General features: G+C 52.0%; 1 protein-coding gene across 2 annotated transcripts in view; it reads right to left on the reverse strand.

Moving 5' to 3' along the window:
- The window catches only part of Tecpr1 (tectonin beta-propeller repeat containing 1), a 28964-nt gene extending 4712 nt beyond the window's left edge, over positions 1 to 24252 (reverse strand). The window contains exons 1-20 of one of the 2 annotated variants that reach the window (XM_076923633.1): positions 24113 to 24251; positions 19252 to 19486; positions 17444 to 17626; positions 17132 to 17254; positions 16467 to 16592; positions 14541 to 14715; positions 14351 to 14451; positions 13099 to 13200; positions 12174 to 12319; positions 10684 to 11198; positions 9634 to 9779; positions 8417 to 8572; positions 7363 to 7512; positions 7111 to 7268; positions 5685 to 5812; positions 4502 to 4604; positions 2125 to 2221; positions 1952 to 2031; positions 699 to 755; positions 29 to 209 (exon numbers count right to left, since the gene is read on the reverse strand). In XM_076923633.1, the coding sequence (XP_076779748.1) occupies positions 29 to 209; positions 699 to 755; positions 1952 to 2031; positions 2125 to 2221; positions 4502 to 4604; positions 5685 to 5812; positions 7111 to 7268; positions 7363 to 7512; positions 8417 to 8572; positions 9634 to 9779; positions 10684 to 11198; positions 12174 to 12319; positions 13099 to 13200; positions 14351 to 14451; positions 14541 to 14715; positions 16467 to 16592; positions 17132 to 17254; positions 17444 to 17626; positions 19252 to 19476 (2952 nt within the window). In that variant the 5' untranslated portion in view covers positions 19477 to 19486; positions 24113 to 24251. Of the gene's footprint in view, positions 1 to 28; positions 210 to 698; positions 756 to 1951; positions 2032 to 2124; positions 2222 to 4501; positions 4605 to 5684; positions 5813 to 7110; positions 7269 to 7362; positions 7513 to 8416; positions 8573 to 9633; positions 9780 to 10683; positions 11199 to 12173; positions 12320 to 13098; positions 13201 to 14350; positions 14452 to 14540; positions 14716 to 16466; positions 16593 to 17131; positions 17255 to 17443; positions 17627 to 19251; positions 19487 to 24112 lie in introns of both variants that reach the window. The other variant, XM_076923634.1, reaches the window with a different exon arrangement.
- Positions 24253 to 26338: the final 2086 nt, after the last annotated feature.

Genomic DNA, 26338 nt, shown 5'->3' on the forward strand with positions numbered 1-26338 from the left:
CCCAAAAGGCCAGAGGGTTGGTGCTCACCGCGGGGTTGAGTTCAGACACACCCAGGCGGCACAGGACGTCCCCCTTGTCACTGACGGCCCACAGTGCAATATTGTGTCCTTTCCCACCAGCATCTGCACTCTCTGGGATGATGGACACATCGCTGAGGGTGATGGGGGCCACCTCCAGCCATGGCCCGCTGGTCACCAGCTTGCATTTTCTGTGCAGGGAAATAGGAGCCTGGGTTCAGGGTCCAGGTGTGACAGGGAGCCTCGGGACTGCTCACCACTACCTGGTGCTGATACACCCAGCATGCAGAAGCTGAGATGGATGGCCTGACAGGGCTGGCGTAGACAGCAGACTCCTGGACTCAGGGGAGGAGCAGGGCACCCAGTGGATGGAAATGATGGATTCCTACCTGCCTGCTGCCCTTCCCCCAGCTCAGCCTCCAAGCTATGGGCAGAGTCCAGCCAGTGACATTTCTCTTATTTGTTCTTCAGAACAAACTTCAGAAAGCACAGCGCAGGGAGCCCGCAGGCGTTTCCTGGCCTGATATTTACTTTGACTCTGGTTTCTCCCTCCCCGCTTCTTCCCTGGGGACTTAAGTCAGAGGCCAGCAGTTCTGGCTCAAGAGAGACCAATGTCCCCTTCCCTGGGCACAGCTGAGGAACGAGGCCTGATCCCACCACCCTGAGGGTCTGTCTCTCACCTGGCCCAGCACCTTCTCCTGACAAAATCCTTCATGGTTTTGTACCCATGGTAAGAGCTGCCAGAGGAAGAAATGGTGCAATCAAGTTCATTTCGTGGAACATTCTAGAAAGTGACACTGTATACATTTTTTTCTCCAACTCCAAGTCACACAAGCAGAGTAGTAGCTGTGGCTACATACAGTTCTCTTAGCTGCCCCAATGTGGTCAGGGGCTGAAATGTAGCTTTCAGGGGTCCCAAGGCCTGGGCATGGCAGCTGCCATCAGTGTGTCAGGCTCAGTGGCCCCAGGGCCTGTCCCCTCCCTGGCTACTATCAGAATGTGCTGGGGAAAGGGGAACCTTCAGTCTACTTGAGGGCCGGAGAGACCTCCCTGTTACCTCAGGGGATAGCCTGGACTCTCACCCTCTGTCTGCTCAGAAGCCATCCAGATGGGACCTGGCTTAGGTTCTCCTGGTTCATTTGTCTTCTGATTGGACCTCTGCACTGGGAGGGGTCTGAACCACCCTCACAGGCTCTCTGTGAGAGCCGCCAGTCTCAACTTTTTGACTTGCCATCCACTTGTGTTTGTACATGTCTGTGTGCACACACGTGTGTGTATGCAGAGGACAGCTTTGGCTGTCCTTCCTCAGGTACTTGCTACCCCACCCCAACCCCACTTCTGAGACACAGTAAGCTGGCTAGTGAGCCCCAGGGATCCTCCTGCCTCCACCTCCCCAGAGCTGGGGTTACAGGTGTGTGAGTAGGTTCCAGGGATCATACCCAGGCCCCATGTTTGCAAGGCAAGTTGCCTTTTGTCAGCTGAGCCACCTACCAGGCCTAAGATACCACTCATTTCACCCCGTACCCACTGGCCTCAGCCTGCCTGACTTCCCAGGATTCCTTCTGCCTCACTCTAAAGGACTCCTGCTGCCCCTTCAGCAGAACTATTCTCCTTCCTGTTGCCCCTCCCACTGCCCGCCCCCACTTCAGGGCTTGGGCTTTAGCCCTCCCCTGCCCCATCCCCCACACTCCAGTGGGTTCCATCCCTCCATGAATCTCTTAGGCCAAGATCACATTATTGGGCCTTGTTGGAACCTTCAGACCCGGTATAGCAGAGACAAAGTTTTCTACCACAACCAGGGTATAGGCAGAGCTCCCCAGGGTCCCTCCCACTCCAAGCCTGAAGCAGCTTAGGTAACAAAATTGGGGTGGGTTCTGCTAATCAGCCAGGTTGGGGCCAAACTCAGAGGCTCAGGGCGTGGAGAGATGCTCACGCAGGGAAATCACTGGCGTACTGCCATCCTTCCTGGTCCGTGCCTCCAGGGACACTGAAGTCCACATACCAGTCAGAGACCTGGGGAAGGGTGACTCAGTGTGAATGGGGGAGCCTCTCCCCTCAGTCCCACAGACCAGTAGAAACCCACACACGGAGGGAGGCAGGACTCACCCAAGTCCACTGCAGGGATGGTGGCTTTGTGCCAGCCTTGGTGCATTCCTGTAGCCCTGTGACATCACTCCACATGTACCTGTCAGTGGGCAGACCCCTGTAGGACAACAGATACAGGATGATGGCAGAGGAGTCAGAATATACCCTGCCCTGACACTCTGAGCAACAGGCTCACACCACATGGCTGGGAACCTGAACAAGCCACCAGAATTCCCCCAGGGTAGGGAGACCAACCAACTGGAGTCATCTCCTGTTGCCACAGTGCCTGGGCCACAGCAACCAACCGGTCTACTGAAGCCGTGGCTCACCGTGTGGTCTGCTAGTCAGCTCTTTCCCTTAACAGTTGCTGTCTCAACCCCTAGGATGCTGCAGCCCCATCGCCCAGTAACCATAGATGGCACCTTAGCTGGAAGTGATGGTTAACCTCTTGCTTTGCTTTGAGACACAGTTTCTCTATATATCCTTGGCCAACTTGAACAGATAATGAGACATTTAAGAGATTACCAAACTGTCCTTTCGAGCATTCCCAGAACTTATTCAGGCCATGAAGGCTCTGACAGTCCACCAATGGATTCAAGATCTGAACTGACCACTGGGAGACGGCAGCATTGAGGGAGGGGAATGTGGCAGGAGAACGGAGGTCAGAGGGAATGCTTGTCTTGGTGACATCTTGCTGAGGCCCACCCCCCCTACCCCCACTGGCTCTCTGATTCCTGGATCCAGGAGAGCAGTCTTCCTTTCTCTACTGTTTCACCATGACACTCCCGCACAGACCCAGAAACAATGCAGCCAGCATGTACAAAAAAAGCTGGGTGATGGCACACACTTGTAATCACAGCTCCCTGAGACTATAAACTCCAGTGTCCACATAGGAGTTTTACGGAGACATGTTGGTGTCCCACTATTTATAAGCTGCCTCTGGTGGCTTCCATGTGACAATCACTAAGCAGAGTGATCTGGGGAGCTGTGACTGCCTGCTGATAAGATTTCTCCAAAGGATTTTTGGGTTTGTTGTTTCGTGAGAGAGAATCTTTCACTTCATAGTCCTGAAACATACTAGATGGTCCAAGCTGGCTTGAACTTACAAAGATCCTCCTGCATCAGCCTCTGGAAAGGACAGGAGCCACTCCTGGTACCCAGCTTAAAAGGTTTAGGGACAATTTTAAATTTTTAAAAAATGTATTCCTAGCTGGGCAGTGACGGTGCACACCTTTAATCCCAGCACTTGGAAGGCAGAGGCAGGAGGATTTCTGAGTTTGAGGCCAGCCTGGTCTATAGAGTGAGCTCCAGAACAGCCAGGGCTACACAGAGAAACCCTGTCTCCAACAAACAAACAAGTGCATTTTTTAATTGAGTGTGTACAGGGGATGGCGTGGGGGTATGTGGGGTGGGGGTGTATGCACATTATGTGAGCGTAGATGCCTGTGCAGTCCAGAGGAGGGTGTTGTGAACTGTCTGTAGGTGCTAGGACCCAGACTCAGGTCCCCCATAGGGGCATTATACACCCTTAGCAGCTGTGCTCTCTTCAACCCTTAGATTAATAAAAAATGATATGTATGTGGATGTGTGTATGCCTATGTGTGAATATGCCATGTGTGCAGTGCCTGCAAAGACCAGAAGAGGGCGTCAGACGCCCTGGAGCTGGCATCAAAGGGAGTCAGGTTAGCAGCTGATATGGCAAACAAACTCAGGTTTTTGGCAAGAGGAATTTTTACACTCTTAACCACTTAGCGATCTTTTTATGGAGACACGATCTAACAATAAATTTTAAAAAGAAAGAGAAGAGTCTGGAGAGAGAAGGCACTTGATAAAATGCTTGCTTTGCAAGCGTGAGGAGTCAATTTCAACCTTCAACCCACAGAACCCAAGTGAAAGAGCTGGGCAGGGCTGAGAGACAGCTCAGTGACTAAGCTTGGATGATTCTCACTAAGGGACTGAGTTTTCTTCCCAGCACCCATGTTAGGAGGCTCACGACTGCCTGCCACTCCTGCTCCAGGAATCTAACACTCTTCTGGCCTCCACAGACATCTGCATGTATATGCAAATGTGTGCACACACATGTGAACATACACTTAAAAACAAAATAAATCTTAGAGGGGAAAAAAAAAAAGCCTGGGTATGGTGGTATGCATGTGAAATCCCAGCACTGGGGAGTTACAGAGGATACCTGCGTCTGATCTCTGGCCTCCGCATGCACATGCACAGGCACATGCACACGCACATGCACACACTTACTTCTAAAAAACAAATGCAATCCCATTATTCCAGGCTAGAGGCCTGACACCAGCTGCAGGCTATGCTGAACACTGCCATCGGCTGCTGTCAGGTCTGTGGCCTGGGCCAGACAGTACCCTCAGCAAACACCCAGGCCACTCACCTGCTGGTATAGCCTGTGACAGGGTTCCAACGCTGGTTCTCATAGATGTAGACGCTCTTTACATCTGACTGTGTGTAAATGTTGCTGGTGCTGCTGGCCAGGCCTAGGCGTGAGGGGGACAAGAGGCTGCTGGGACCCAGGCCATATTAGTGCCGAGGCTGCCAGGGACTTGGCCTTTCTGCCTGACGCATCTTAGCCCAGTAGAAAACGCACTGGGAGGGCAGATCCGAGCCAGGGCAGCTGAGATGGGTTCTTTGATCTCAGAGGGACCAGCCTCGCTTAGGTTTCTCTCTCCTCTGGGACTGCATGGCTTCCACGGGCGCAATCTGCAACAGGGTCTCACCGTATGCCCCAGACTGACCTCAAATGCACAGAGATCTGCCGGCTCCTGCTTCCTGGCAGGTGATCCAGCCAGCCACCCTCCATTCTGATCGAGGCCTTGTCTTTGCCTGCTGTCTTCTAACTCATACCCAGCGGGTGCCTGCCCGGCTCACCTTATTGCAAAGCTACCTTGGCCCACACATATAACCCCGGAGAGGCTCAAAGTCCTCAAAGGCAGAAAAGAGACCAGAAGTGATTCCTGCCACAAAGGTCCGGGAAGCTCTTGGCCTGTGAGACTGAAGGTTCCTGTGGTCTTAGTTCTCCAGGTCCAGCTGTGTCCCCACCATGAGGTATTGTATTGGGACTGTGGCACGGAGTATCTACCTTGAAGTCTGCTTTTGTCTCTACTTTCCACCCTAAACTTGGGGATCCCTAAGGTTGGGGATGATTTGCTCTCCCTAAAGATTCTAGGATTTGGCACAATTAGGGAACAGGGGTTCTAGAGCTACCTTCGCACCCCGTGGCTTCAACTATGAAACGAGGTGCTGAACAAACTAGAGGACGCTGACAGCTGCTGTTCCAGAATCTTCGAGTTCCTCTGTTCTGCTGGTGGGATCCCAGAGGGCATTATGGAGGCTAGGTCTATTCTCTGGGTTCTCAAGCCCTGTGGATTGGCCTGGGACTGCTATCTGTGGAGGCTGGCAGTGGTGAAGGTCACCTGCCAGCCAGCTGTTAAGTGTCCCTGCTGGGACAGCAGCCCTAGGTGCCGGGAAGGGTGGCCAGATGGGGATTAGGGGAGGTTATACCCAGGAGGTTCTGAGAGTTAATCTGGCCAGCCTCAGGTGCTCAGAGCCACCCTCACCTTGGAAGCAACCGCCGCCATAGCCGCCTGTGTATACCCATGCCGTGTGGTCATAGCCAATGCCCCATACCACACCTCGGCTGTTGGCCTCTATGATCCGCAAGTGGCCTCCCATCTGTCGCCAGAACCTGCAGGGGCGATAAAAGCTCCTCAGCCCCGTTGTCCAACCCATCACCCATCCTGGAGTTAGACCTCACGTGGCCCAGTACCACAAGTCTCAGGCTCCAAGCCAGTACAACAGGCAACCGGCTCGGCTCCTGTTTGAGTCAACCAATTCTGGAGAGCACGTGAAGCAGCCTACAAGAGGCAGGGTGTCCCTAAGAGATTGTCCCCCTCACCCGGGCCACGCTGACCATGGGGCAGGACAACAGTGTAATCCACAATGCTCCTCTCTCAGAGCTGGGAAGTGGAGTCAGGTCACAGTGTGCTAGGTGCAGCCAGGCTTAAATGTCAGGGCACACAGCGGGGACCATGCCATTTAATCCTCTATGCGAGGGACAGCGTAGCCAGCTGGCTCCCAGACCATCCCAGGGAGGCTACCCAGGGACAGCCGCCTCCTAAGCAGGAGACTTTGGTTTTCTGTAGGCTCTGCCTCTGCCACTAGGAGGTGAGAGTGTACATGGTTACCCATGGGACATTTCTGTCTGTGATTCTGGGCTGGACTGTGATCGTTTATAAGGGTGTCCAGGGCTTCCCTGGGAGTCCTCACCCATCCTCTTCCTCCTCAGAGCTCCTACCTGTCCCTTTAGAACTTCTTGTATCATGTCTCATGGATCCCAGGCTGTCCTCAAACTCACTCAGTTTCTAGGGTACTGGGGGATGAACCCAACGTTCCTACATTTTAGGCAAAGACTCTAACAGAACTACTGAGCTTCCCCTCACCTCATGGTTTTAATGCCCCAACTGAGGACCTCCAGCTCCAGGATCCCCCATATCTGAAGGCAATGGGTACCCATCCCCCTTCACTCCCGAGACTTCCACCTTAAGACACACTTGAAGCTCCCCCTCTCCTCTCTGCTTCCAGCACCCCCCCCCCACACACACACACACACTACAGGGTCTCAGCAGAACTGGAAGGGACTGAGCCCCTAGGTTCAGATCTGGTGAAGGAGATGTGGTTTCTCTGATCTGGCCCTCGAAGCCGCTTGGGGGTGGGACTAGATACCATTCACCACTCCAAGTACTCCAGGCTACTCCAAAGCTGTTTGGTGGGCACCGCTGACCTCCAAGCCCAGCCTTGAACAGGCCCAGTGGGTCTCAGGGGCCGGAAAAGCAGCTAACTGCCTTTTTGGCTAGCCAGTGAGAGGCTACAGTGTGTGGGTTCCGGTCCCACAAGGGGATCCCTTTTCAGGAATACAAGCTCTGGGGTCTGGGCTGGGGGCGGGGCTAGAGTCGGGGCTGGGGCACCAGGCATCTGCCGACTCACATCTGGTCGCAGGGCAGCAGGTGCTCACATGCTTCCAGGTCTGGGCTGGGCTCGCTCACGAAGATGTCACCCTTGCAAGTGACAGACCAGATGGCCTGCGGGGACGGGCGTCCATGGACCTTCCGGCTCTCGCAGCAGGACAGGCTGAGCAGGGCGAGCTGGCATGGGTATACAACATGGGTCACTTGCCGGGCAGACTGAGGCTTGGGTGGTCTTTTCTCACTAAGTCCTTCAGGATCCCCGATCACTCACCCAGTCATTCATATCTTGCTCTGTGGCGGCAGCCAGGCGTACGGGCCACCTCTGTCTCGTCCTCTCGGGGGTATAGAGGGCAAAGGAGTGTTTGGCTTCATTAAGCATGGGGACCAGCACAGTCACCTCATTCAGGAACACGTGTAGGTACTGTTTGGATAGGGGTACACATCCTGAGCGAGGTACCCTCAGCTAGAGCTCCTCCCTGGGCCCCATGATCCAGGTCTAGTGCTGAAGCTGTACACAGTGAACAGATGCTCTGGGGCTGAAGATGGGGCCCAGATCAGGGAGCACTTGTGTAGGATGTGCGAAGCCCCGAGGTCAGACCCCAGCCCCAGGTCGCATGCAGCCAGGCATGGTGGTACACGAGAGCCTGTTTCCCACCTGACCTTCCTAAAAATCAAAAACACTTTTGGATGTTGACGGCCTGGCACGTATCAACAAGTGAGACCGGGAGTCATCTCCCCAGTCTCTAGCTTCCTCTCCAAAGCAAAAGACTGGCCAAGAGTGATTCAAACATGTGACCCCCATCGAGGCCAGCCTGGTCTACAGAGCGAGTTCCAGGACATCCAGAGCTACACAGAGAAGCCCTGTCTCAGAAAACAAAACGAAACAAAACAAAAAAACAAACAAAAAATCAAATCCCCCAAAACTCAAACCAACCAAACAAAAAAAAAACCTGTGACCCAGCACCTGGACCACTGATGTAGGAAGACATGAGTTCAAGGCCATCCTGGGCTACATGGTGAGTTTCAAACCAGGTTAGTTAACTTAGTGAGGTTCTGTCTCAAAATAAAAAGGACTAGGAAAATATACAATGGTATTTAAAAAGAAGAAGAAGTGGAAGAGGAAGAGGAAGCAGCAGCAGTTACTCTCAGAGGAGTATGGTCTGGCAAGTCCACAGCACAGGCTACTACACGCGTGCCCACACTGGGCTCTGCCGACTAGGGCAAATTCTGGAGCAAGCACGTCAAGGGCCTACTCTGTGTGTCCCTCTCTGGGAAACCGTTCCTTATGCCCCCTCCTCCCTGGACACGTGCCTCCCACCCTGTACCTTCTTCTCCTCATGGACCACATAATAGATGAAGAGGATGCTGTCCCGAGCCCCATCGTGCCCTGTGAACTGCTCCAGGGCCACACGGACGTCCACCCACTTGTGGGGCTTCCAGTCACACCACCACTGCAGGGCCCCCGTCTTCACCCACACTGACTGTAGCACGGACAACCAAGGACAGAGGGGAAAGGTCACAGGCAGCTCCTTCCTGGAGCCTAAGCTATTCTAGCCCTTGGTCTGTCCCTCTGCTCTGTGCTCCTGGTCCTCCATCCTCCCAGCTTCCCGTCTTTCATTAATGACATCAGTGCTGCAACAGGACACTAGGTGGCGCCAGAGATGTAGCTGTATTACCAATTTCTTGGGGTGTACACATCATTAGCCCATGTTCTGGATAGGGAAACTGAGGCTCAAGAAAGGGGTCACACCTGGCCCAAAGTCAGAGAGGGAGTCAAAGCTGGCTCTTAAAAATCCCGGGCTGCCTGAATGCACAGGCCCACTTGTGACACAGGATAGCTTGAAGGCCAGCCTAGGCTAAGACTTCTGAAGAAAACCAATCTTGTGATGTATTTAATTTCTCTTTCCCTAGACTGGCTGTGACATCCAAGGCTGGGTCTCCACCTCCAAGAGTATGAGATATGCCATGCAGGGTGACCCTTGGGGAGGGCAGTGACTATGTACCAGTCCATCCTGACCCGCTACATCAAAATAAAAAAAGATTCAGGTTCCTGGAAGATGCCCGATTCAGTTAATCCAATCAACAAACTCACCGAGTCTAAACCCGGCCAAGGTGACTGTCATGATGGGCTATCACAGGAATGGAGGTGTGGGGACATAGGGTCGATATGTTTAGCCTCCCTTCCGAGTGCAAACCCTCCTCCCCCTCTTTGAGAAGTCTGCATTCCAGGGCCCACATGGTGTCCTGAAGGTAGCAGGGTCCTGAGAAAAGTTCTTTAGGATAGAAGAGTAAGATTCCTTCTCCTTGGATCCTCCCTGGATATGTGGGCCCAGTGTCTGCCCACCTCCCCACCACAGGGCTGCCATACGGCAGAGCGATCACTAAACGGACAGCAGCCAGCTGAAAGGCTGAGTGCTGCCACCCAGCACTCGGGAGGCTGAAGCAGCTGGATGACCAGGCTAACCTGGGCTATGAGTAAGTTGAAGGCTGGCGTGGGGGCACAGTGAGACCCTATCCCCAAAGAAAGGACAAGCGGGCCTACCTGCTCCACGGCCTGCTCATAGTGCCTGAAGCTCTCCAGCTCTCGCTTCGTCCTCTCTGTGAGCTGCTGGAAGATCTGCTTCCTCCAGGCAGCGGTCTGGGTGGGGGTGATGGACAGGGACAGCGTCTGCACTGAGGGGGACAGGCCTGCAAGAGGCCAGAGCCTTAGGCCAGGTGCCATCCTGCCTGCAGCTGGACAGAGGCTGGAGTGGGTCTCCACACCCCATCCCCGTGATGGCCCGACTGACAGTCAACTTGACGGGGTCTAGACCCAGTGAAGGAGTTTCTAGGTTGGATTGACTGAGGTGGGCAGCCCCGTGCCGCCAGCTGGGGCCCCACCCTGAATAAGGAGAATGTGAGCTGTACCAACATTCACCCAGCTTCTTGACGGTAGATGTGGTGCAACCCCCTGCCCCCATGATGGACCCTACCCCTGACCTTCAAGCCAACAGGAGCCCTCTGACCTAATCGCTTCTCCACAGGTGTTCTGTCCCAGCAGAGAGACAGGAACTGCAACAATCTCCAAACCAGCCTGTTTTTAATTCTTCTTTCCTTCCTTCTTTTCGGGTATGTGCAGACGGTGGGAAATCTCTTCTCAGTCATTTTGTGACTTTTTTTTTTTTTTTTTTTTTTTTTTTTTTTTTTTTTTTTTTTGAGACAGGATCTCTTGCTAGGCCCGAAAGCTCAAAATTTTAGCTGCCTGCCCAGTGAGCCCCCAGCACTGGGGTTAAGGATATGCACTGCCATACCCCACTTTTACGTGGGTGCTGGGGATCAGAACCCAGGTCCTCATGTGGCACAGCAAGCCCTTTATCCACAGAGACATCTCCCGGGCCCCAGTCTACCTGTTTTTGCTAAAAAGTTCCAACCTATAAACTGTTCTGTGAACCTTCCTCCCTTGAGCCAAAGACTGGCTCAAGGTCTTAGTTAAGGTTGTTGGGCACCACAGAGCCTTGAGACAGGGGGTGAGCCTGCTGCTCACGTATGCACCACACACCCACAGACAGCCACGGGGACACGCCGGATATAGCAGCACCATGAGTTCCCTTACCTGACTGGACAGTGAACCACTTGAGAGCAGATCCCGCCTCCACTGCACATCCGCCTCCAGACACCCAGGCCCACAGAGGGTGATCGTCTGCCCCATAGGGCTCCTCCATGCCCAGCGGGAAGAGCCCCAGGGAGGAGAGGCCCGTGGTCTCAGAAAAGCCGGCAGCTGGTGGGTTAGATGCCTTCTTGGGCTCCTTTAGGTCAATGTTGGTCCAGGGCAGTTCAGCTGGTGTGGAGGCTGGGGCATGGCATTCATTAGAACTAGAGGTCTCAGGAGCCTTTTCTTTTCTTTTTTTGTCCTCAGCCAGACAGGCGTTCTCCAGTGTTCTCTCAGTGTTCCTGCTGGTCTCATGGCCCTTGGACAAGTTCCCTTTAAGGTTCCCGGAATTGTCCAGAGATTCTTTGGGGAGAGGCTGTTCAGGGCCCTGTCTCTCGACCTCAGAGGAGACATCAGTATCACTGGGCGCGGATTCTGTACCACTGCCTCTCACCTCGTCACCGAAGAAGCAGCCAGCACTGAGGACAAAATAAGACAAACTCTCACTTCCTCGTGGAGGACGTGTTTGGCCACTGTAACTGTGTGAACTCAAGCATGTCACAGACTCATGGGCTCTTCTCTACTGCCCCCTGTACAGCAGTCATGGGCTCTGCTTCCCGGGTGGGGACTGAAAGACCCCATCACACCCCAAACTGAAGGGCTGAGGTGTTGTTTTAGATGGGCTGGGGGTGTGGCTCAATTGGTAAAGTGGCTGCCTGGAATGGGAGAAGCCCTGAGTTTGATTCTCAGCACCCCATAAAGCTGGGTGTGATGTGCACGCCTGTCATCTCAGTGTGGAGGAGGCAGAGGTGGGAGTTCAAGGCCATCCTACGGTACAAAGACAGGCTATATTCCATCTTGATTGGGACTCACTCTGTAGCCCGGACTGCTCCTGAATTTACAGCAATCCCAAGTGCCAGGACTACGGGCATGTACCACCACATTAGACTAAAGCACTTTTCTGTTTTGTTTTTGAGACAGGGTCTCATGTATCCCATGGTCTCAAAGTCATATATAACCAGGGATGACCTTAACTCTTAATAGTGCCTTCCTGCCTCCATCTTCCAAATGCTGGGATTACAGGTGTGGACCACCTCACCCAGTCGTGTGATATTGAGGATCAACAAACAGGCTTGCCTTCAATTTCCGGTCTTGACATCCCTAAATGATGGACTACAGTCTCCAAGATGAAATAAATCCTTTCCTCCCCCAGACTGCTTCTGTTAAGAGTGTTTTATCACAGCAACAGAGATAATCCTATCTGTAGAATGCTTCCCTACAGAGTTTTTTCCCTTCCCTTTTTTGCTTTTGTTGGGACTCAGTCTCACTATGAAGTCCCAGCTGGTCTGGAACCTACAATCCTCTGAAAAAGACTAATTTTCTACAGGTCATTGGCATGCATCTCATTAGGCCACAGACAGTCTGTCCCACCTAACTCCTCTGCCTTGTGTCACCTGAGGAGACTAGATGAGCTTCCGGAGTGTGACCGGTCACTTTCTCGGCCCACGACGATAGGCTTCCATGTCTTCCCACTGAGCTCACTGGGAGTAACACCTTGTCGGAAGTATACAGCTCGGTCCTCGCAGCTGATGCCCCAGACCTAGAACAAACAAGGCGCTACTTAGAGGTAGCTGGGCACACACGGGGACTCCTACCCCTTCCACGGGTACTGGAGAAGAGCAGAGGGATCAAGAGTGCTCAAAGGGGGACGGGGCCTGTAGGACAGGTATGCAAGTGCAGGTAGAAGTCTCCTTATCATGACAGGGGAGCATGCTTGAGGGTGCGTGTCAGGACTAGGCTGGCTGCTGGGCATGGTAGGTGACTGTAGAAACCCGAGGCAGGAGAAGGCAGCTCCCCTCTCCCAGCCAACAGAGGTCACAAGAGGTAGCTGGGTCCCCTAGGACTGGAGTTACAGACAGTGGTGAGCAACATGGTGCTGGGACTCGAACTTGGGTCTACTAGAAGAGCAGTCATTGATCGTAACCACTGAGCCATCTCTCTAAACCCAAACCTCGTTCCGTTTTAGAGAGTCTACACTCTCAAGCTGCACAGATGATACCCATAAGAACATGGTAGCATACAGTCACGAGGAAGTCACCCTGTTGTCTCACTTAGCCATCCTCCCTCCCCTACAACGATTTTCAACAATGCCTTCCTGGGGCTAGAATGCATACCCCACCCTCCCTCATCACAGACAGCTCTGCCTGGAAGGTCCTTAGTGAAGTAACTGAGCCAAGTAGGGGCTCCTGGATTCTGGAATACCAGCCCCTGGTGTACCCCCTAGGGTCCTCATTGTCCCCATCTATAAGCCCTGCTGGGACAGTGGCACGGCAGGTGGACAAGTTGTATCCCAGTCCCATGAACCATGGGAACATATACCTGGTCATTTAGCCCCACGTTCACCATGGTCATCTCTCCGACCATCTCGATCCAGCTGGTACCACAAGGGTTGTGTGAGTTGACACCCCTCCGGAACCACACCTGGGAAATCAGAAAGAAGCAGGCGTCCCTGGAGACCTTTAGAGACAGAGGTGTGTGTGTGTGTTTGTGTGTGTGTGTGTATGTGTTTGTCTGTGTGTCTGTATGTATGTGTCCACTAGAGTCTCTCACTAGCCTAGAACCTGCTTGGATGGCTAGCCTACAACCTCTAAAGATCTGGCCATTCCCAGCACTGGGATTATGGCATGCCCAGAACTTTTACATTTGTTCCAGGGCTGGAAGTCAGATCCTCGGCATCACAAGACAAAGTTTTACCAACTGAGCCATCTCCCAATCTGAGGAAGACCTTTTCATTGTATTTTTACTTATATGTTGTTTTGGGGGTGGGTGGGTGGATCAGGGGGCCATGTGCCAGAGCTTGCATGAGGAAGTCAGAAGACAACCTGTGAGAGTTGGTTTTCCCCCATATGCATCCCAGGCGAATGACTGTCAGGTTGTCAGATTGTTACTGGCAGGCAACACTACCCACGGAGCCATCTCACTGGCTCATTCTAGAAAACCCTTTTCAGGTACTGGGTTGATAGGATGGACCCTAGATATAGTTAGAATGAACTCCTGATATACAAGGACCTAGCTTCCTTCCCTCAGCACCTCAACAGACAGACAGATGATAGAAAGACAGACAGACAGATCTCACAAAAGCATATAAAAGTTGGTTCACCTGACTGAACCTGCCTCGGATAAGATACAAATGACAAAGGAGAGAAGCATTTAATTGGCAGAGGTTACTGGCATATTGCCTTCCGATTATCTGAAATGCCTGGCCTATGGAATAATAAACATGGTTGCTGAGCATTGGTGGTCCAGGGATGTGAGTGAGGGCACATCCTGAAGACAGGGGATGATTTCAGTAGGGTTGGGGATGTGGCTCAGCTGGTAGAGGAGTTACTTGGCATACATGAAGCCCAAGATTTGGTCCCCAACACTTGTCACCTAGGCATGATGGCATATGCCTATAATCCAAGCAGGAGGGTTAGAAGTTTAAGGCCACATACTAAGATTAGGACACCATCTCGCAAAGAAAGAGAAACTCACAGGACTTACACTAATGGGTTTCGATGACCCTCACAAGGACACCCTTGGTGTTAAACGGTACCCACTTCCCAACCCAGCTCCAGCCCCCAATGCTTACTTTGCGGTCCTTCGTGATGGCCCAGACCACACTGACTCCCGCGGAGACGTGCATGATCCCATTTTCAGACCCAGGAGGCTCCACTATGGACCAGGAACTCCCTGCCAGTACCCAAAGAAACCCAGGCAGCCTCCATCAGCCTAGATTCTGGAGAGCAAGCACCCCACTTCCTATTATGGGGGCTGGCTACCTTTTGGGTTATTCCTGCAGATTCCTTCTCTGACCAGAGCCTGGCCCTCCCAGAGGGTGGCCCATATAAGGTCGTGGGGTCCACAGCTGATCTGGACCACCTCCCCTGGGGTATCCACCAGAGACCAAGAGGAACCCTCTGGGTTGGGGTGGCTGACATCCTCCCGGTACCACACCTAGAAGGGTTGGAAAGAAAGCATGGTATTCACATCAGCAAATCTGACTCTCACACACGGGCATCTCTCACACAGTCACATGCCTTCACTATATAGACCTTCTATCACGCACACAGCTTGGTGAGAAAATGCCTGGGTATTGGTGAGCCTAGGGAGACAGACCTATTTGCTTCAGCTGCCTGTAAGAACAAGTAGATTCCCGTGTCAGCAGCCCTCAGGCCGTCCATGAAACCTGTGCCCCCTAGTGGCAATGTGTTCCCAGGACACCTGTCAACAAGAGAAGGCAGGGTCTTGGTGGTTTTAAGCGGGGAAAACCCAATGTCTAAATGTCCACTTCTATTGCTCTGTAACCTGAATAGTTTCAACTTAACAACAGAATCCGTCTTTCCCCACATCTATCTTCCTGATGACAGCCATTCTGACTCTGGTGAGATGGAATCTCAAAGTAGTCTTTGTGTGTGCATGTGTGTTGTGTTGTGTGTGTGTACATGTTCATATTTGTGTATGGTCATGCATTCATACATAGGTTAGGGAGGGATGGTTCTAGAGAGCCATCTTCAAACGATGGACCTGGACTTTTCTGGTCATGCCAACCTACCCTTATGATGGGCCCTGCAGGACCTGCCTACCAGCTAGGCAGCTACGGGGAATAAGCCTTTTCTTTCTGGAGCACAGGGTCCTGGAGCCACCTCTTCTGGATCACAGCAGTGATGGGGGGGGCGGGGGCGGGGAACACTGGTGCACAGCTGGTACTCAAGGAGCACAGACACAGCTTGTGGCCCCTCCCCTCTCTTGGCATCCAGGCGGACTGCCTTAGGCTAGCTCTCTCACCCTTCTTACATCCTTCCTACCACATTCCAGCAAGACTGAGAGGATGGACTGTGATTAACCTAAGCCTGAGTGAGATGACCCCGGCCAAAGGTAAGTCTGCTAAAAATAATCTGTTTTGACTGTTCCAAAGTCAGTGGAGACTTGTGGTCAATGTGGTTAACGCAGGAATTACCGGACAATCATAAAATAAGAGCTAAAGCCATGCAGAAGGCATCAGACTCCTGGACTTGGGACCATCTTTGTTCCGGTTGTCAGCTAAGCTTGACTTTTTAAACAAACTGTAGAAAAAGATGTCTCTCTAAATATGCATCTATCCATCACTTACCCATTTACTTACCTACCACCCACCCATCATCCATCCATCCATCCATCCATCCATTATCCATCATCCATCTATCCATCCATCATCCATCCATCCATCACCCAACCATCCATCACCCATCCATCCATCCATCCACCCGCCTATGTCTTCTAGGCATCTGTTCACATCGGCGTACCATACATCTGTACACCATCCACCCATCCACATACTCACCATCATCCATCTAGACACACACCATCAATCTATCCACACATCAGCCATGGACCCACTCGCACACCCATAGTGTTCCTAGAAAACAGAAGAAGGAGCTGGCAGGGGGCTCAGAATCTGTCCAAGGAGACAACATTGATGGTGAGCCTGAACTGGATTAGAAGGATGGACAGGACCCAAAGCATCCAGGGCAGGTATTGTGGAAAGTCTGGTAACTTTCCCAGGAAGTCCCATTTCCAGGGACAGGAGGCAGTTAGCTCTCTTCCTCCACCTTGGGGAACCCCTCCACCACTCTGAACTGTGCCTGGCCTCCTTCACCATATCAAATCTTGGTAAGATTTGCAAGGTGGTAGTGGCAATGGTAGTGGTGGTAGTGGTATGGACTTACCTTTCCCTGCAGGGATACAGCCCACACTGACAGGCGGCCCACAGGTTCCTCTGTGATCTCCCACCCTCCCACAGACAGGTCATTGAAGGGGTCAGGGAGTTCCTTGGGGTCATCTTTTGAGGGGATCTGAAACAAAGGGGCAACAAGCAATGGCTGTCACTACCTGGTGGCCCATACAGCCCCTCCCTGTCACTATCACTGTCCCTCCCCTGCCTGCCTTCCCTCCAGTCCTTCCACCCTCAGCATGGCCCATGCTGCCTGACTTCAAGAAGAAGGCAGCCACAGACTGCAGGCCTGTGTATCTGGCCATGGATCCTCTCTGTTCTGTCCCCTTCATCAGACCCCGGCCTGAACCACTGCTTTGGAGTAGGGTCATGGGGACAACACTAAGCAAAGGAGGAGAAGCCTAAGAAAGGACAAGTTCCGTGCTAACTTTGGCCCCTATGTGGCCATCTCCCAAATGAGGGGAGTTGTAAGGCTGGTTACAAAGCTCTGTGACAGCAAACAAGTCAGGTCCCAGGGTGGGACCTGCCCTAGGGGATAAGGATACCTGTCCTTGCCGGCCTCCTATCAAGGACCTCCATGCCCCGCCCATGCCCCTGCCCATGCCCCCCCTTATACTACACCCCATGCTCCGCCCCCATGCCATATTTAGGGCCAAAGACCTTAGCCCAGGTGTCCCGGGATTTGTATCTCCTATACCGGATCCACTTGCGCCTTCGCACGCATGAATTCCATTTCTTGTCTCTAGTGTAGGTGGCAGGGAAGTCCATAGCGTATGTCCACCCCTGAAATACCAAGGCCGGAGCCTCAATATGTCTCGGTGGGGAGGAAGTGGAATCTGAGGATCTGGGAAGGTGGGGAATGGAAGGAGGGAGGAGGGGGAAGTATGGTATTTAATCCCAAATGGGAAGGGGAGCTCTAGGGGAACAAGCTGAGTCCAACAGCCAGCCATGGAGGGTACTGAGTTCACCTACCCCTTTCTCGGTGGGCTCCCCTCCAAAATTCTCATCCACGTACCAGTCTGATTCCCATTCCCAGTGTGGTGAAGGTAGTGCTACCCCATCCAGCGGCCGATGCTGGAGCCCACTCACGTCACTCCACGGCCAGCGGTCACTTGGCAGGAGCTTCTCACAGAAGCCTCCCATGGGGTTCCAACGCTGAGGCCAGGGGACACAGAGATGCTCTCAGGAGTCAGCCAGATGGGAGCGGACCCAGGAGAACAAGACCTCGCCAGGCCTCAGTGGTCTACTAGCTCCTCTCCAGGATGGCAGACAAGGAAAGGCCAAGGTGGGGTGCAGGCTAGGGCGGTACTCTTCAGGAAAAGCCACAAGGCCACACAGAGTGGAGCACCCACTCACCCACCACCACAGTGCTTAGAGGACACAGGATAGGTGCTCTCCATCCTGGGCTTCTGAGACCCATGAAAGCCAACCCTCATGTGCACCCAGATAGCTTTCCAGGTCAAAGCCACAACCAGGACTCCAGCTACAAAGACCCTGGATCCAGAACTTCATGCAAGCTAGGCACGTACTCTACCACTGAGCCATACCCCCAGGCCCAAAAACTTAGATTTTTTTTTTATTTTAAAGGTAGGGAATTAATATAGCTCAGGCAAGCCTTGAATCTACTATGTGGATGAACTTGAACTTCTTCTTTTTTTTTTTTTTTTTTTTTTTTTGGTTTTTCGAGACAGGGTTTCTCTGTGTAGTCCTGGCTGTCCTGGAACTCACTCTGTAGACCAGGCTGGCCTCGAACTCAGAAATCCACCTGCCTCTGCCTCCCAAGTGCTGGGATTAAAGGCGTGCGCCACCACCGCCCGGCGAACTTGAACTTCTGATTCTCCAGCCTCTGTCATCGCCTGGGCTGGGATTATAAGTATGCAGTACTATTGTCACTCATTCAATGTAGTTCTGGGGATTATAGAGGCACCACACATGCTTGGCAAGTACTCTACCAACTGAGCTAAATCCCTAGTCTCTTCTTTCCCTCTCCTGTGAGGAGCCGACAGAAGGCAGCTATCATCCTTGCAGCCATCTTGAGCCATATACCCTGACAAGAGACTTGTTTTCAACAGCCTACAACAGCTGAGCACACTCTGATAACATCTTGTTTTATATACTCAGGATTTTCCCTTGGGTGTGTGTGACTTAAAGGCATGACTTGAGAAGTCAAATTTATAAAAGGCAAGAGGCAGACAGAAGAGGGACTGGGGAAACTTGGGACTTGGAGGCACTAGGGACTAAGAACTAGGGACTAGGAACTTGAGACTTGGGACTCAGACTAGGAACAAGGGACTTTGAAAGAGAGAAGAAGAGAGACTGAAGAATAAATGGGATTGAATCACACTCTGTCTGGTTTCCATTCGAGTCTGCCTTCACTCTCTCTCTTACTGAACCCTGACCCGCGGGACCAGAGCAGCAGTATGAGCCGGGACAATTTAGCCCCCAAAGCTTGGGGCAGTGCGGGATTTAACAATTTTGGCCCCCAAGCTTTTGGCAGTGCGGGTTCCAACATTTGGCAGAGCGGTCTCCGACACTCCCCTACCCCCTTTTGAGGGAAAGTCTAGCTACATAGTCCAAACCGGCCTGGAACACATAATTCTCTTGTCTTGCCACAGAGGGATTGCAGGAGTGTGCTACTACTTCCAGGGCAACTCAGATCTTAACTGATGAAGTAGATTATGGGATATGGGGGAGACCAGCACCCTAATTCACCCCTCAGCATATTGTAATTAATACTGCTGACCAGCTCAGTAATTACACACACACACAACCAGCACTACCTGATTCTCATAAGCCTCCTCTCGGTGGCGGATGGGTACATCACTGGAGCACACGTACAAGTAGACCTGGTTGTCGCAGGCGATGCCCCAGCAACACTGGGTGGCCGCGCTGACCCGCTTGAACTCCAGCTGGACATCCTTGCAAAGCTCCCAGTACTGACCGGCCGTGGACAAGGTATACACTCTCCCAAAGAGGTCCACTGCCCACAGCACGGAGGAGGGCATGGCCACAGTGCTGGGGAAAGTCAAGGGAATAAAAGAAGGTATTAGCGTCATAGCCCCTGAACCAGGGACATCGTAAGAACCCTGTGTGGTGACCGTATCAACACACACATGACAAAATGAGGTCCCAAGCAATCAGTCACCATAGTAACCAGAAGCAATGTGTGTCTTCCAGTTTAAGTTTCTTTTCTGCCTCTTCTTCACTCTCATTACAGGGATGTATCCCAGGCTGGTCTCAAATTTTCTATGTAGCTATGGTGATCTTGATTTTTGACCCTCCTGCCCCCACTTCCCAAGAGCGGGGATTGTGGATGTGCACTGCCACACTCAGTTGATGTGGCGCTGCCTAGCATGCAAGATGTGCTGGTTTCTGTCCCCAGCATCCTACAGACTAGGTGTGGTGGCTCATGCCTATAATGCCAGCACTCAGGAGGTAGAGCTGAAGGCCCACCTAGGCTACATGAAAACCTGTCTGAGTCTAGCCTGAGAACTGAAGCTACTGGGAAAATAACTGAGTTTCTTTAGGGACCCAAGGCTACTGTGCCAGGGAGCTCGACTCTTGCCGTCTGCCATAGGCACGGGGGCGCTCCAGAAGGTACTGACAGCATAAGGAGGACTGGAGATGGAACAGATCTGAAAATAGAGCCATCTGCCCCAGGCAGAACCAGCCGATTCTTGGAACCCTGGAACCCAGGGAGTCTGACAGACACAGAGGAGAGCTCAGGCTGGAAAGGAAGGCAGGGGCAGGCAGGGCCAAGTTTCAGGAAACATCCATGACCTGATATAGAGAGAGCGACTCTAGGAGGGAGACTGGCCAACAGAATGGTGTGATTTTAGGAGGGGCTGGGGTGGGTGGGAATTCTCTTAGAACCAATGACCTCTTCAACTGCAGGACCTCTCTCTCTTTATCACACAGATATACACACACACACACACACACACACACACACACACACACACTTGGGGGAAGGGAGCAGGAATCAGGATACTAGTTTTCTGGGATCATCTGAAAAGTACCTCTGTCTAGAGACCTTAGCTGGGGCCCAGTGGCACTTGCTTCCTCTGGCCAGGCCTGGAGGCTTCTCTACTCCATTCACAGTATTAGAGCTGCCAGAGGCCACAGCACCAGAGTTTGGGGCCAGGCTCCATTACTTCTTTTCTTTATTGCTTTGTTTTGTTTTTTGTCTTATTCTGAGACAGCATCGCACATCACTCAAGGTGGCCTCAGACTCACTATGTAGCAAAGGATGGTCTTGAACTCCAAACTCTACCTCCTGAGCAATGGGCTTCCAGGTGGTGCTTCTAACCTCGCCAAAGCTGGCTATTCTCTCTGCCTTGATTGTGTGGAATAGCGTGGCAATCAGAGAGGAATAGTGACCTACTTCCTAAGCACTGAGTGAGCCAACACAGACCCAGGACTTACTAAATACTGCCCAGCATCCAGCATGGTCTCGGGGACTGTCCCTGATGTCACTTAATCTCTTGGGACACAACCATTACTCCCCCATCTCAGTTTCTGTGTATCTGTTTGAGTCCAGGCTGGCCTGGACCCCACAGTCTTTCTGCCTCAGCCTCCCGGGTGCTGGGATTACAGGCTGTCTGCAGTCTCACCAGGCTCCCATCTCTTGAGGAGAAAAATCAAGCCAGGGGTGGGGAACATAGCTTAGTAGGTAAAGGCCACTTGCCACACAAGGCTGGCAACTTGAGTTCAACCTCTAAAAACCACATATGGTTAAAGCAGAGAACCGACACTACAAAGTTGTCCTACTTACACACACAAACACAAACTATTAATAAATAAATTAAAAAAATAATTTTTTAAAAAGAAAATAAGTCCAGTGGTGGTGTGCTGTTGAGTGTGTATACAATCCCAGCACTTGGGAGGCAGAGGCAGGCGGATCTCTGAATTCAAGGCCAGCCTGGTCTACTGAGTGAGTTCCAGGACAGCCAGGGCTACACAGAGAAAACCCCTGTCTTGAAAAAACAAACAAACAAACAAATAACATTAGGCTTTAACCCTGAGTCAAATGGCTGAGGTGCCTATTTAAGATATCAAAGCAACACTGGCTGCCAGGTTCTCCCAGCATCCTTCAGTCCCTCCATGTTACAGGACCCTCCTGGTGCCATAACCCACCCTCTGCCCTACACTTTCCTATATACTCCAACCATTTTGCTTGTCCTCTTTGAACCTTCGGGCCTCTTGGCTGCTAAACCCAGATCCCCCATCTCCTCTCTCCCTTCCCCTCACGGCTCAGGGTCCTGTCCACTCCGGACTCGTCCAGATGTCTCTGGCTATGTTCTTTCACAGATCTATCATAAACCTTCTCCTGCACCATACCTAGGACTGGTCATGATTTCCTTCTACCCCTCAGTTTCATTCACCACATGCCTGTAGGCACAGCAGGAAAGAGGCAAACAGAGGAGGGATAGAAGGCCAGCAGAGGTTATATAGTAAGAGTCTGTCTCAATGTCTCCTCCAAAACCAAGCCACTGTTCCAGGTAAGAACAATCAGTTGAGTCAAGCTGTGCCTGACTGTTGAGCTCAAAAGGTAAACATGTATTTGAAACACTTTCCTTCCGATAAATGACTAAGCAGTCATTTTCTTTCAGACATAATTGAACCTTCTGGGCAGTTAGTGGAAGCACTGTGTTTATAAACTCCCTTCCAGGTGGGACTCAGGCACCAGTCACACCTGAGCTAAAGGCCATCCAGGGTAAACATCCTTGGCCCACCACAGCTCCTTTCTGGCCCACAGGATGTCCCCTGACTTGTCACACACCACTTCCTGTGAGATCACCATGCAACCTGGCTTGGGTCACTGGGTCACAGGACTCTTGAAGTGGGTGCGTGGAAGCGTTGTGATTTGGGGATTCTGAGACATCTTTGTTTCGCAGAAGCGAAGGGATAGAGGGGACATACTCCATGGCAGCAACCTCTGCTTTACCACAAACCTCTAAAAACAAATGTCATGTGGTCCTTCAGTCATTGGGTTAAAAAGACTCGCCATCACAAAAAAGCACCTGCCCTTCCGAGTCAGTTTATTCACAGATCCTTTCAGAGACCAAAAAAATAGCCTGATGTAGGGGCACGTGCCTGTAATCTCAGCACCTGTAGGGTTAAAGGAGGATTGCTCCAGGCAGGACTGGCCTACATAGTGAGCCGGTGTCTCAAAACAGAAACAAAAAAAACCACGAAGAGGACTGGGAAAATGGCTTAGTGCTTACCTTGTAAGGAGGAGGACCCGAGTTTAACCCATGTTAAAAAAAAAAAAAAAAAGTGTGTCTATGTTTGGGAGGCGGGGCATGGTCAGCTACATGGCTCATTCCGTAAAGATACTGGCTGTGGAGCTGAACAACCTAAGTCTGATCCCTGGGATCCACCTGATGGAAGGAGAGCATCCACTCCGGCAAATGGATTTCTGATCTCCACATGTGAGCCACGGCAAACACACATGCACGCACACAGACAAGGCACACACACACAGACACACTAAATGTAAAAATAGTTTTAAGTGAGCCACAGTGGCACTTGCTTATAAGCCTAGAGTTGAAGAGGTGGATCCCCAGGGTTCTGTAGTCAGATAACCTAGCCTAATCAGTGAGCCCCAGGCTAGTGTGAAATCCCATCTTTAAAAAACCAAGGTAGAACCAAGGTAAATGGTGCAGGTTGACTTCTGGCCTCCACACCCACTTGTGCATCTGCACACACAAAGAAATAAAAATTAAAAAATAACAACAACAATAATAATAATGCCGAGAAGGAAGAGGAAGATGAGGAGGAGGAGGAGGGGGAAGAAGAGGAAGAGGAGGAGGAGAAGCAGCAGCTGACACCCTGCCCAGGGCAAGTAGTGGGCAGTAGATGCCCTTGAGGGCACAACACAGCACAAGGAAGCCTCAAAACGTTTCCTTCTCCAGAATCTGTCTTCGGGCTGCCTCTTGCAAGGCTTCTGGTTTTTCTATTACACCCTCACTCCTGTCTGATGTACGCTGGCTATTAAAGTTGCTTCCTGTCTGCCAAGCGCAGGGACCACTCCAAGGCGATGTTAGGGTTAAAAGAGAAGACAGGAAATAGCAGAGCTTGTATGGGAGTAGGGGCCCTTCCTGGAGAGTAAATAGAGTCTGCCCAGCCCCAGCGGGCAAGAAGCGACCTGGCTTTGATCCAGTTCCTGCACTTGGGCGACAGGTGGGTCCCTGCACTGCCACCAGGAGCATATGTCGGAGCTGTAGGGCCGTGACCATCTGCCTACACTAATCCTAAAGCAAGCAGATTTGCTCCCAACGTCAAAGGAGAGGGCTACAGACAGGCCCCTGGACGCTCCATTTCTCTAAATCATGCAGGCTCGGCGATCGGGTTCTTCAGATCTCTGCGGTCCTAAGGCTGCAGTGGGGGAGTGCTATGAAGCGGGTCCACGAGCAGGCGTTTAGGGGTTCCAAGGCAGGGGTAGGAGCGGTGCCCTGCAGGTGTGCAGCACAGAACACAGGTACAGTCCCTCTCTCTGCCTGGATCGTCCCAGTTAACGCAACCAATGGAGGAGATCGGGAAACCGGGAGCACCTTTGCTCTGCGCCACCCCAATCTCCCCGATTGGAGTCCCCACGGCCCTGTCACCGATGTTTCGGGGACACCGTGCCGCACTTACCTGGGCCCACGCCCGGCGGGGCGGGTTCCCAGCGGAGGCTTCTGAACTCCTATGCTTTAGCTACAGTCAGGCCCTCCCCCGGCCTCAGGCGAGAGGGCGGGCCGGAAGCAATAATCAATTCAGCGCTGATTGGCCAGACTCGGAGTGACGCAACTGCCTGGGAGCTCCTGATTGACTGCTGCGCTCAGCGGCAATCTTGCCGACTCTAGGATGACGCGCGTGCGCACTCGCGATGTCACCCCGGGTCCCACTAACCCGCGGCGCTCTGCGAGTGAGGAGGGAAGGCGCGGGTTGTTGCGTCTCCTCTCTCAGGACTCGGCTTCCGGAGCGGTGCAGGCCGGTATAGACATGAGTGCTTCAGGCGAGGAGGAGGGACGGGCCGGAGAATGTTGGAGCACAGGAAGCGGTGCCCTGAGGAATGCGGGCATGTGAGGATGCGCACAGCCTGGGACCCGCTGAGGACACGTGACTCGATGGGTCCCTGGGAACTAGAAAGTAGCCCTTGAGTACGAACTTTTACTCTTTTTGGGAGGAGTCCGGGAAACGTGACTGTTGTGATTGTACCAAGGCGTCAGGGTATTTATTGCTCAGTCTCTTGGGGTTGCGACCGAGATGGATGTTGCATAATATTAATGCCGATATGTGATAATATGAGTATCCGTGGATATACTGATATCGTCCCACTTTGTTGCAAGAATTCCTTCCCTGAAGAAAGGTTAAAAATAATGTCTTCCTCCTCCTCTTCCTCCTAAGAGCCCCAGGACAAACCAAAATCATTGTACCAAAATTCTTCCTGTGGATTCAGTGAGTTTATGAGGAGTTGCCCGAAAAAGTGTGGGTGACGCCAAAGTTGAGTGACTGAGAGTCCGTGCCCATAGTAGCTGATGGCTTTTTTCTAGCGGCGCAGAGTCCTTTCGTTTACCCCACCCCACCCCCGTAGCCTCTCTACTACTCTAGCACCTCCTAAAACCCCGTGCATCAGGGCTGAGAGGCACACAAAGGGCTGCGCGGAGCTGCTGAAAGCTGCACTGTAGAAACACTAGCGTGGTCTTAGGAAGACCTGGATTTTGTTGTCTGTGACACTACTTTGACCTCAGTTTGCTCATTGGAAGGCACTGATGAAGAGATCAGTGTGGAGCCTGGTGAGGTGGGCCCACTCCCTGGCCAGTCGGGTTTTTTCAGAGTTGCTTTTCCTTAGTAGACGGGAGTCTGCTTTCTAGCCTTCATAAGAAAGGATAGTCGTCATTTCTAATTCTATATTTCTTTTTAAAAGATTTATTTATTCTTATGTGTATTGGGAGGTTTGCCATATTTTGCCTGCATGCATGTTTGTGTGAGGGTGTCAAATCCCCTAGAACTGGAGTCACGGTTGTGAAATACCATGTGGATGCTGGGTATTGATTGAGGCAGGTGTTTGGATCCTCCGGAAGAGCAGCCAGTGCTCTTAACCGCTGAGCCATCTCTCTAGCCCCTTCTTTATTTATTTATTTATTTATTTATTTATTTATTTATTTGAGACAAGGTTTCTCTGTGTAGTCCTGGCTGACCTGGAACTCACTCTGTAGACCAGGCTGGCCTCGAACTCAGAAATCCGCCTGCCTCTGCCTCCCAAGTGCTGGGATTAAAGACGTGCGCCACCACTGCCCGGCTCTCTAGCCCCTTCTTAACTTTTTTTTTAAAAAACATTTATTTGTATGTGAGTGTGTTCCTGTGTGCAGGTGCGCAATGCTGTGGGTGCAGAGCTTTCTAGAGGACAGCTTTCTAGAGTTGATCTCTCTCCTACCACCTCCAGGTCCCAGGGTTTGGCAGCCTTTACCTGCTGAGCCACCTCACCGGTAAATTCTGTATTTTTTTTTAATTAGTGTTTTTTAGATTTAATTGTTTATTTATGTGTGAGAGTATATGCAGATGTGTTCTCTCTCTCTCTCTCTCTCTCTCTCTCTCTCTCTCTCTCTCTCTCTCTCTCTCTCTCTCTGTGTATGTATGTATGTAGAGGTATGTGTACCTGTATACAACTCATACCGGGCAGTGGTGGCACACACCTTTAATCCCTGCACTTGGGAGGCAGAGGCAGGTGGATTTGAGTTTGAGGACAGCCAGGGCTATACAGAGAAACCCTGTCTCGAAAAACAAACAAACAAACAAACAAACAAACAACTCACATAGGCCTGAAGAGGGCATCGGGTGCTCTCAGCTGCTACATTGCCTGTTCTGTGGTAAGGTCCT

The sequence above is a fragment of the Arvicanthis niloticus genome, chromosome 24 (assembly GCF_011762505.2).
Source record: "Arvicanthis niloticus isolate mArvNil1 chromosome 24, mArvNil1.pat.X, whole genome shotgun sequence".
NCBI lineage: Eukaryota > Metazoa > Chordata > Mammalia > Rodentia > Muridae > Arvicanthis > Arvicanthis niloticus.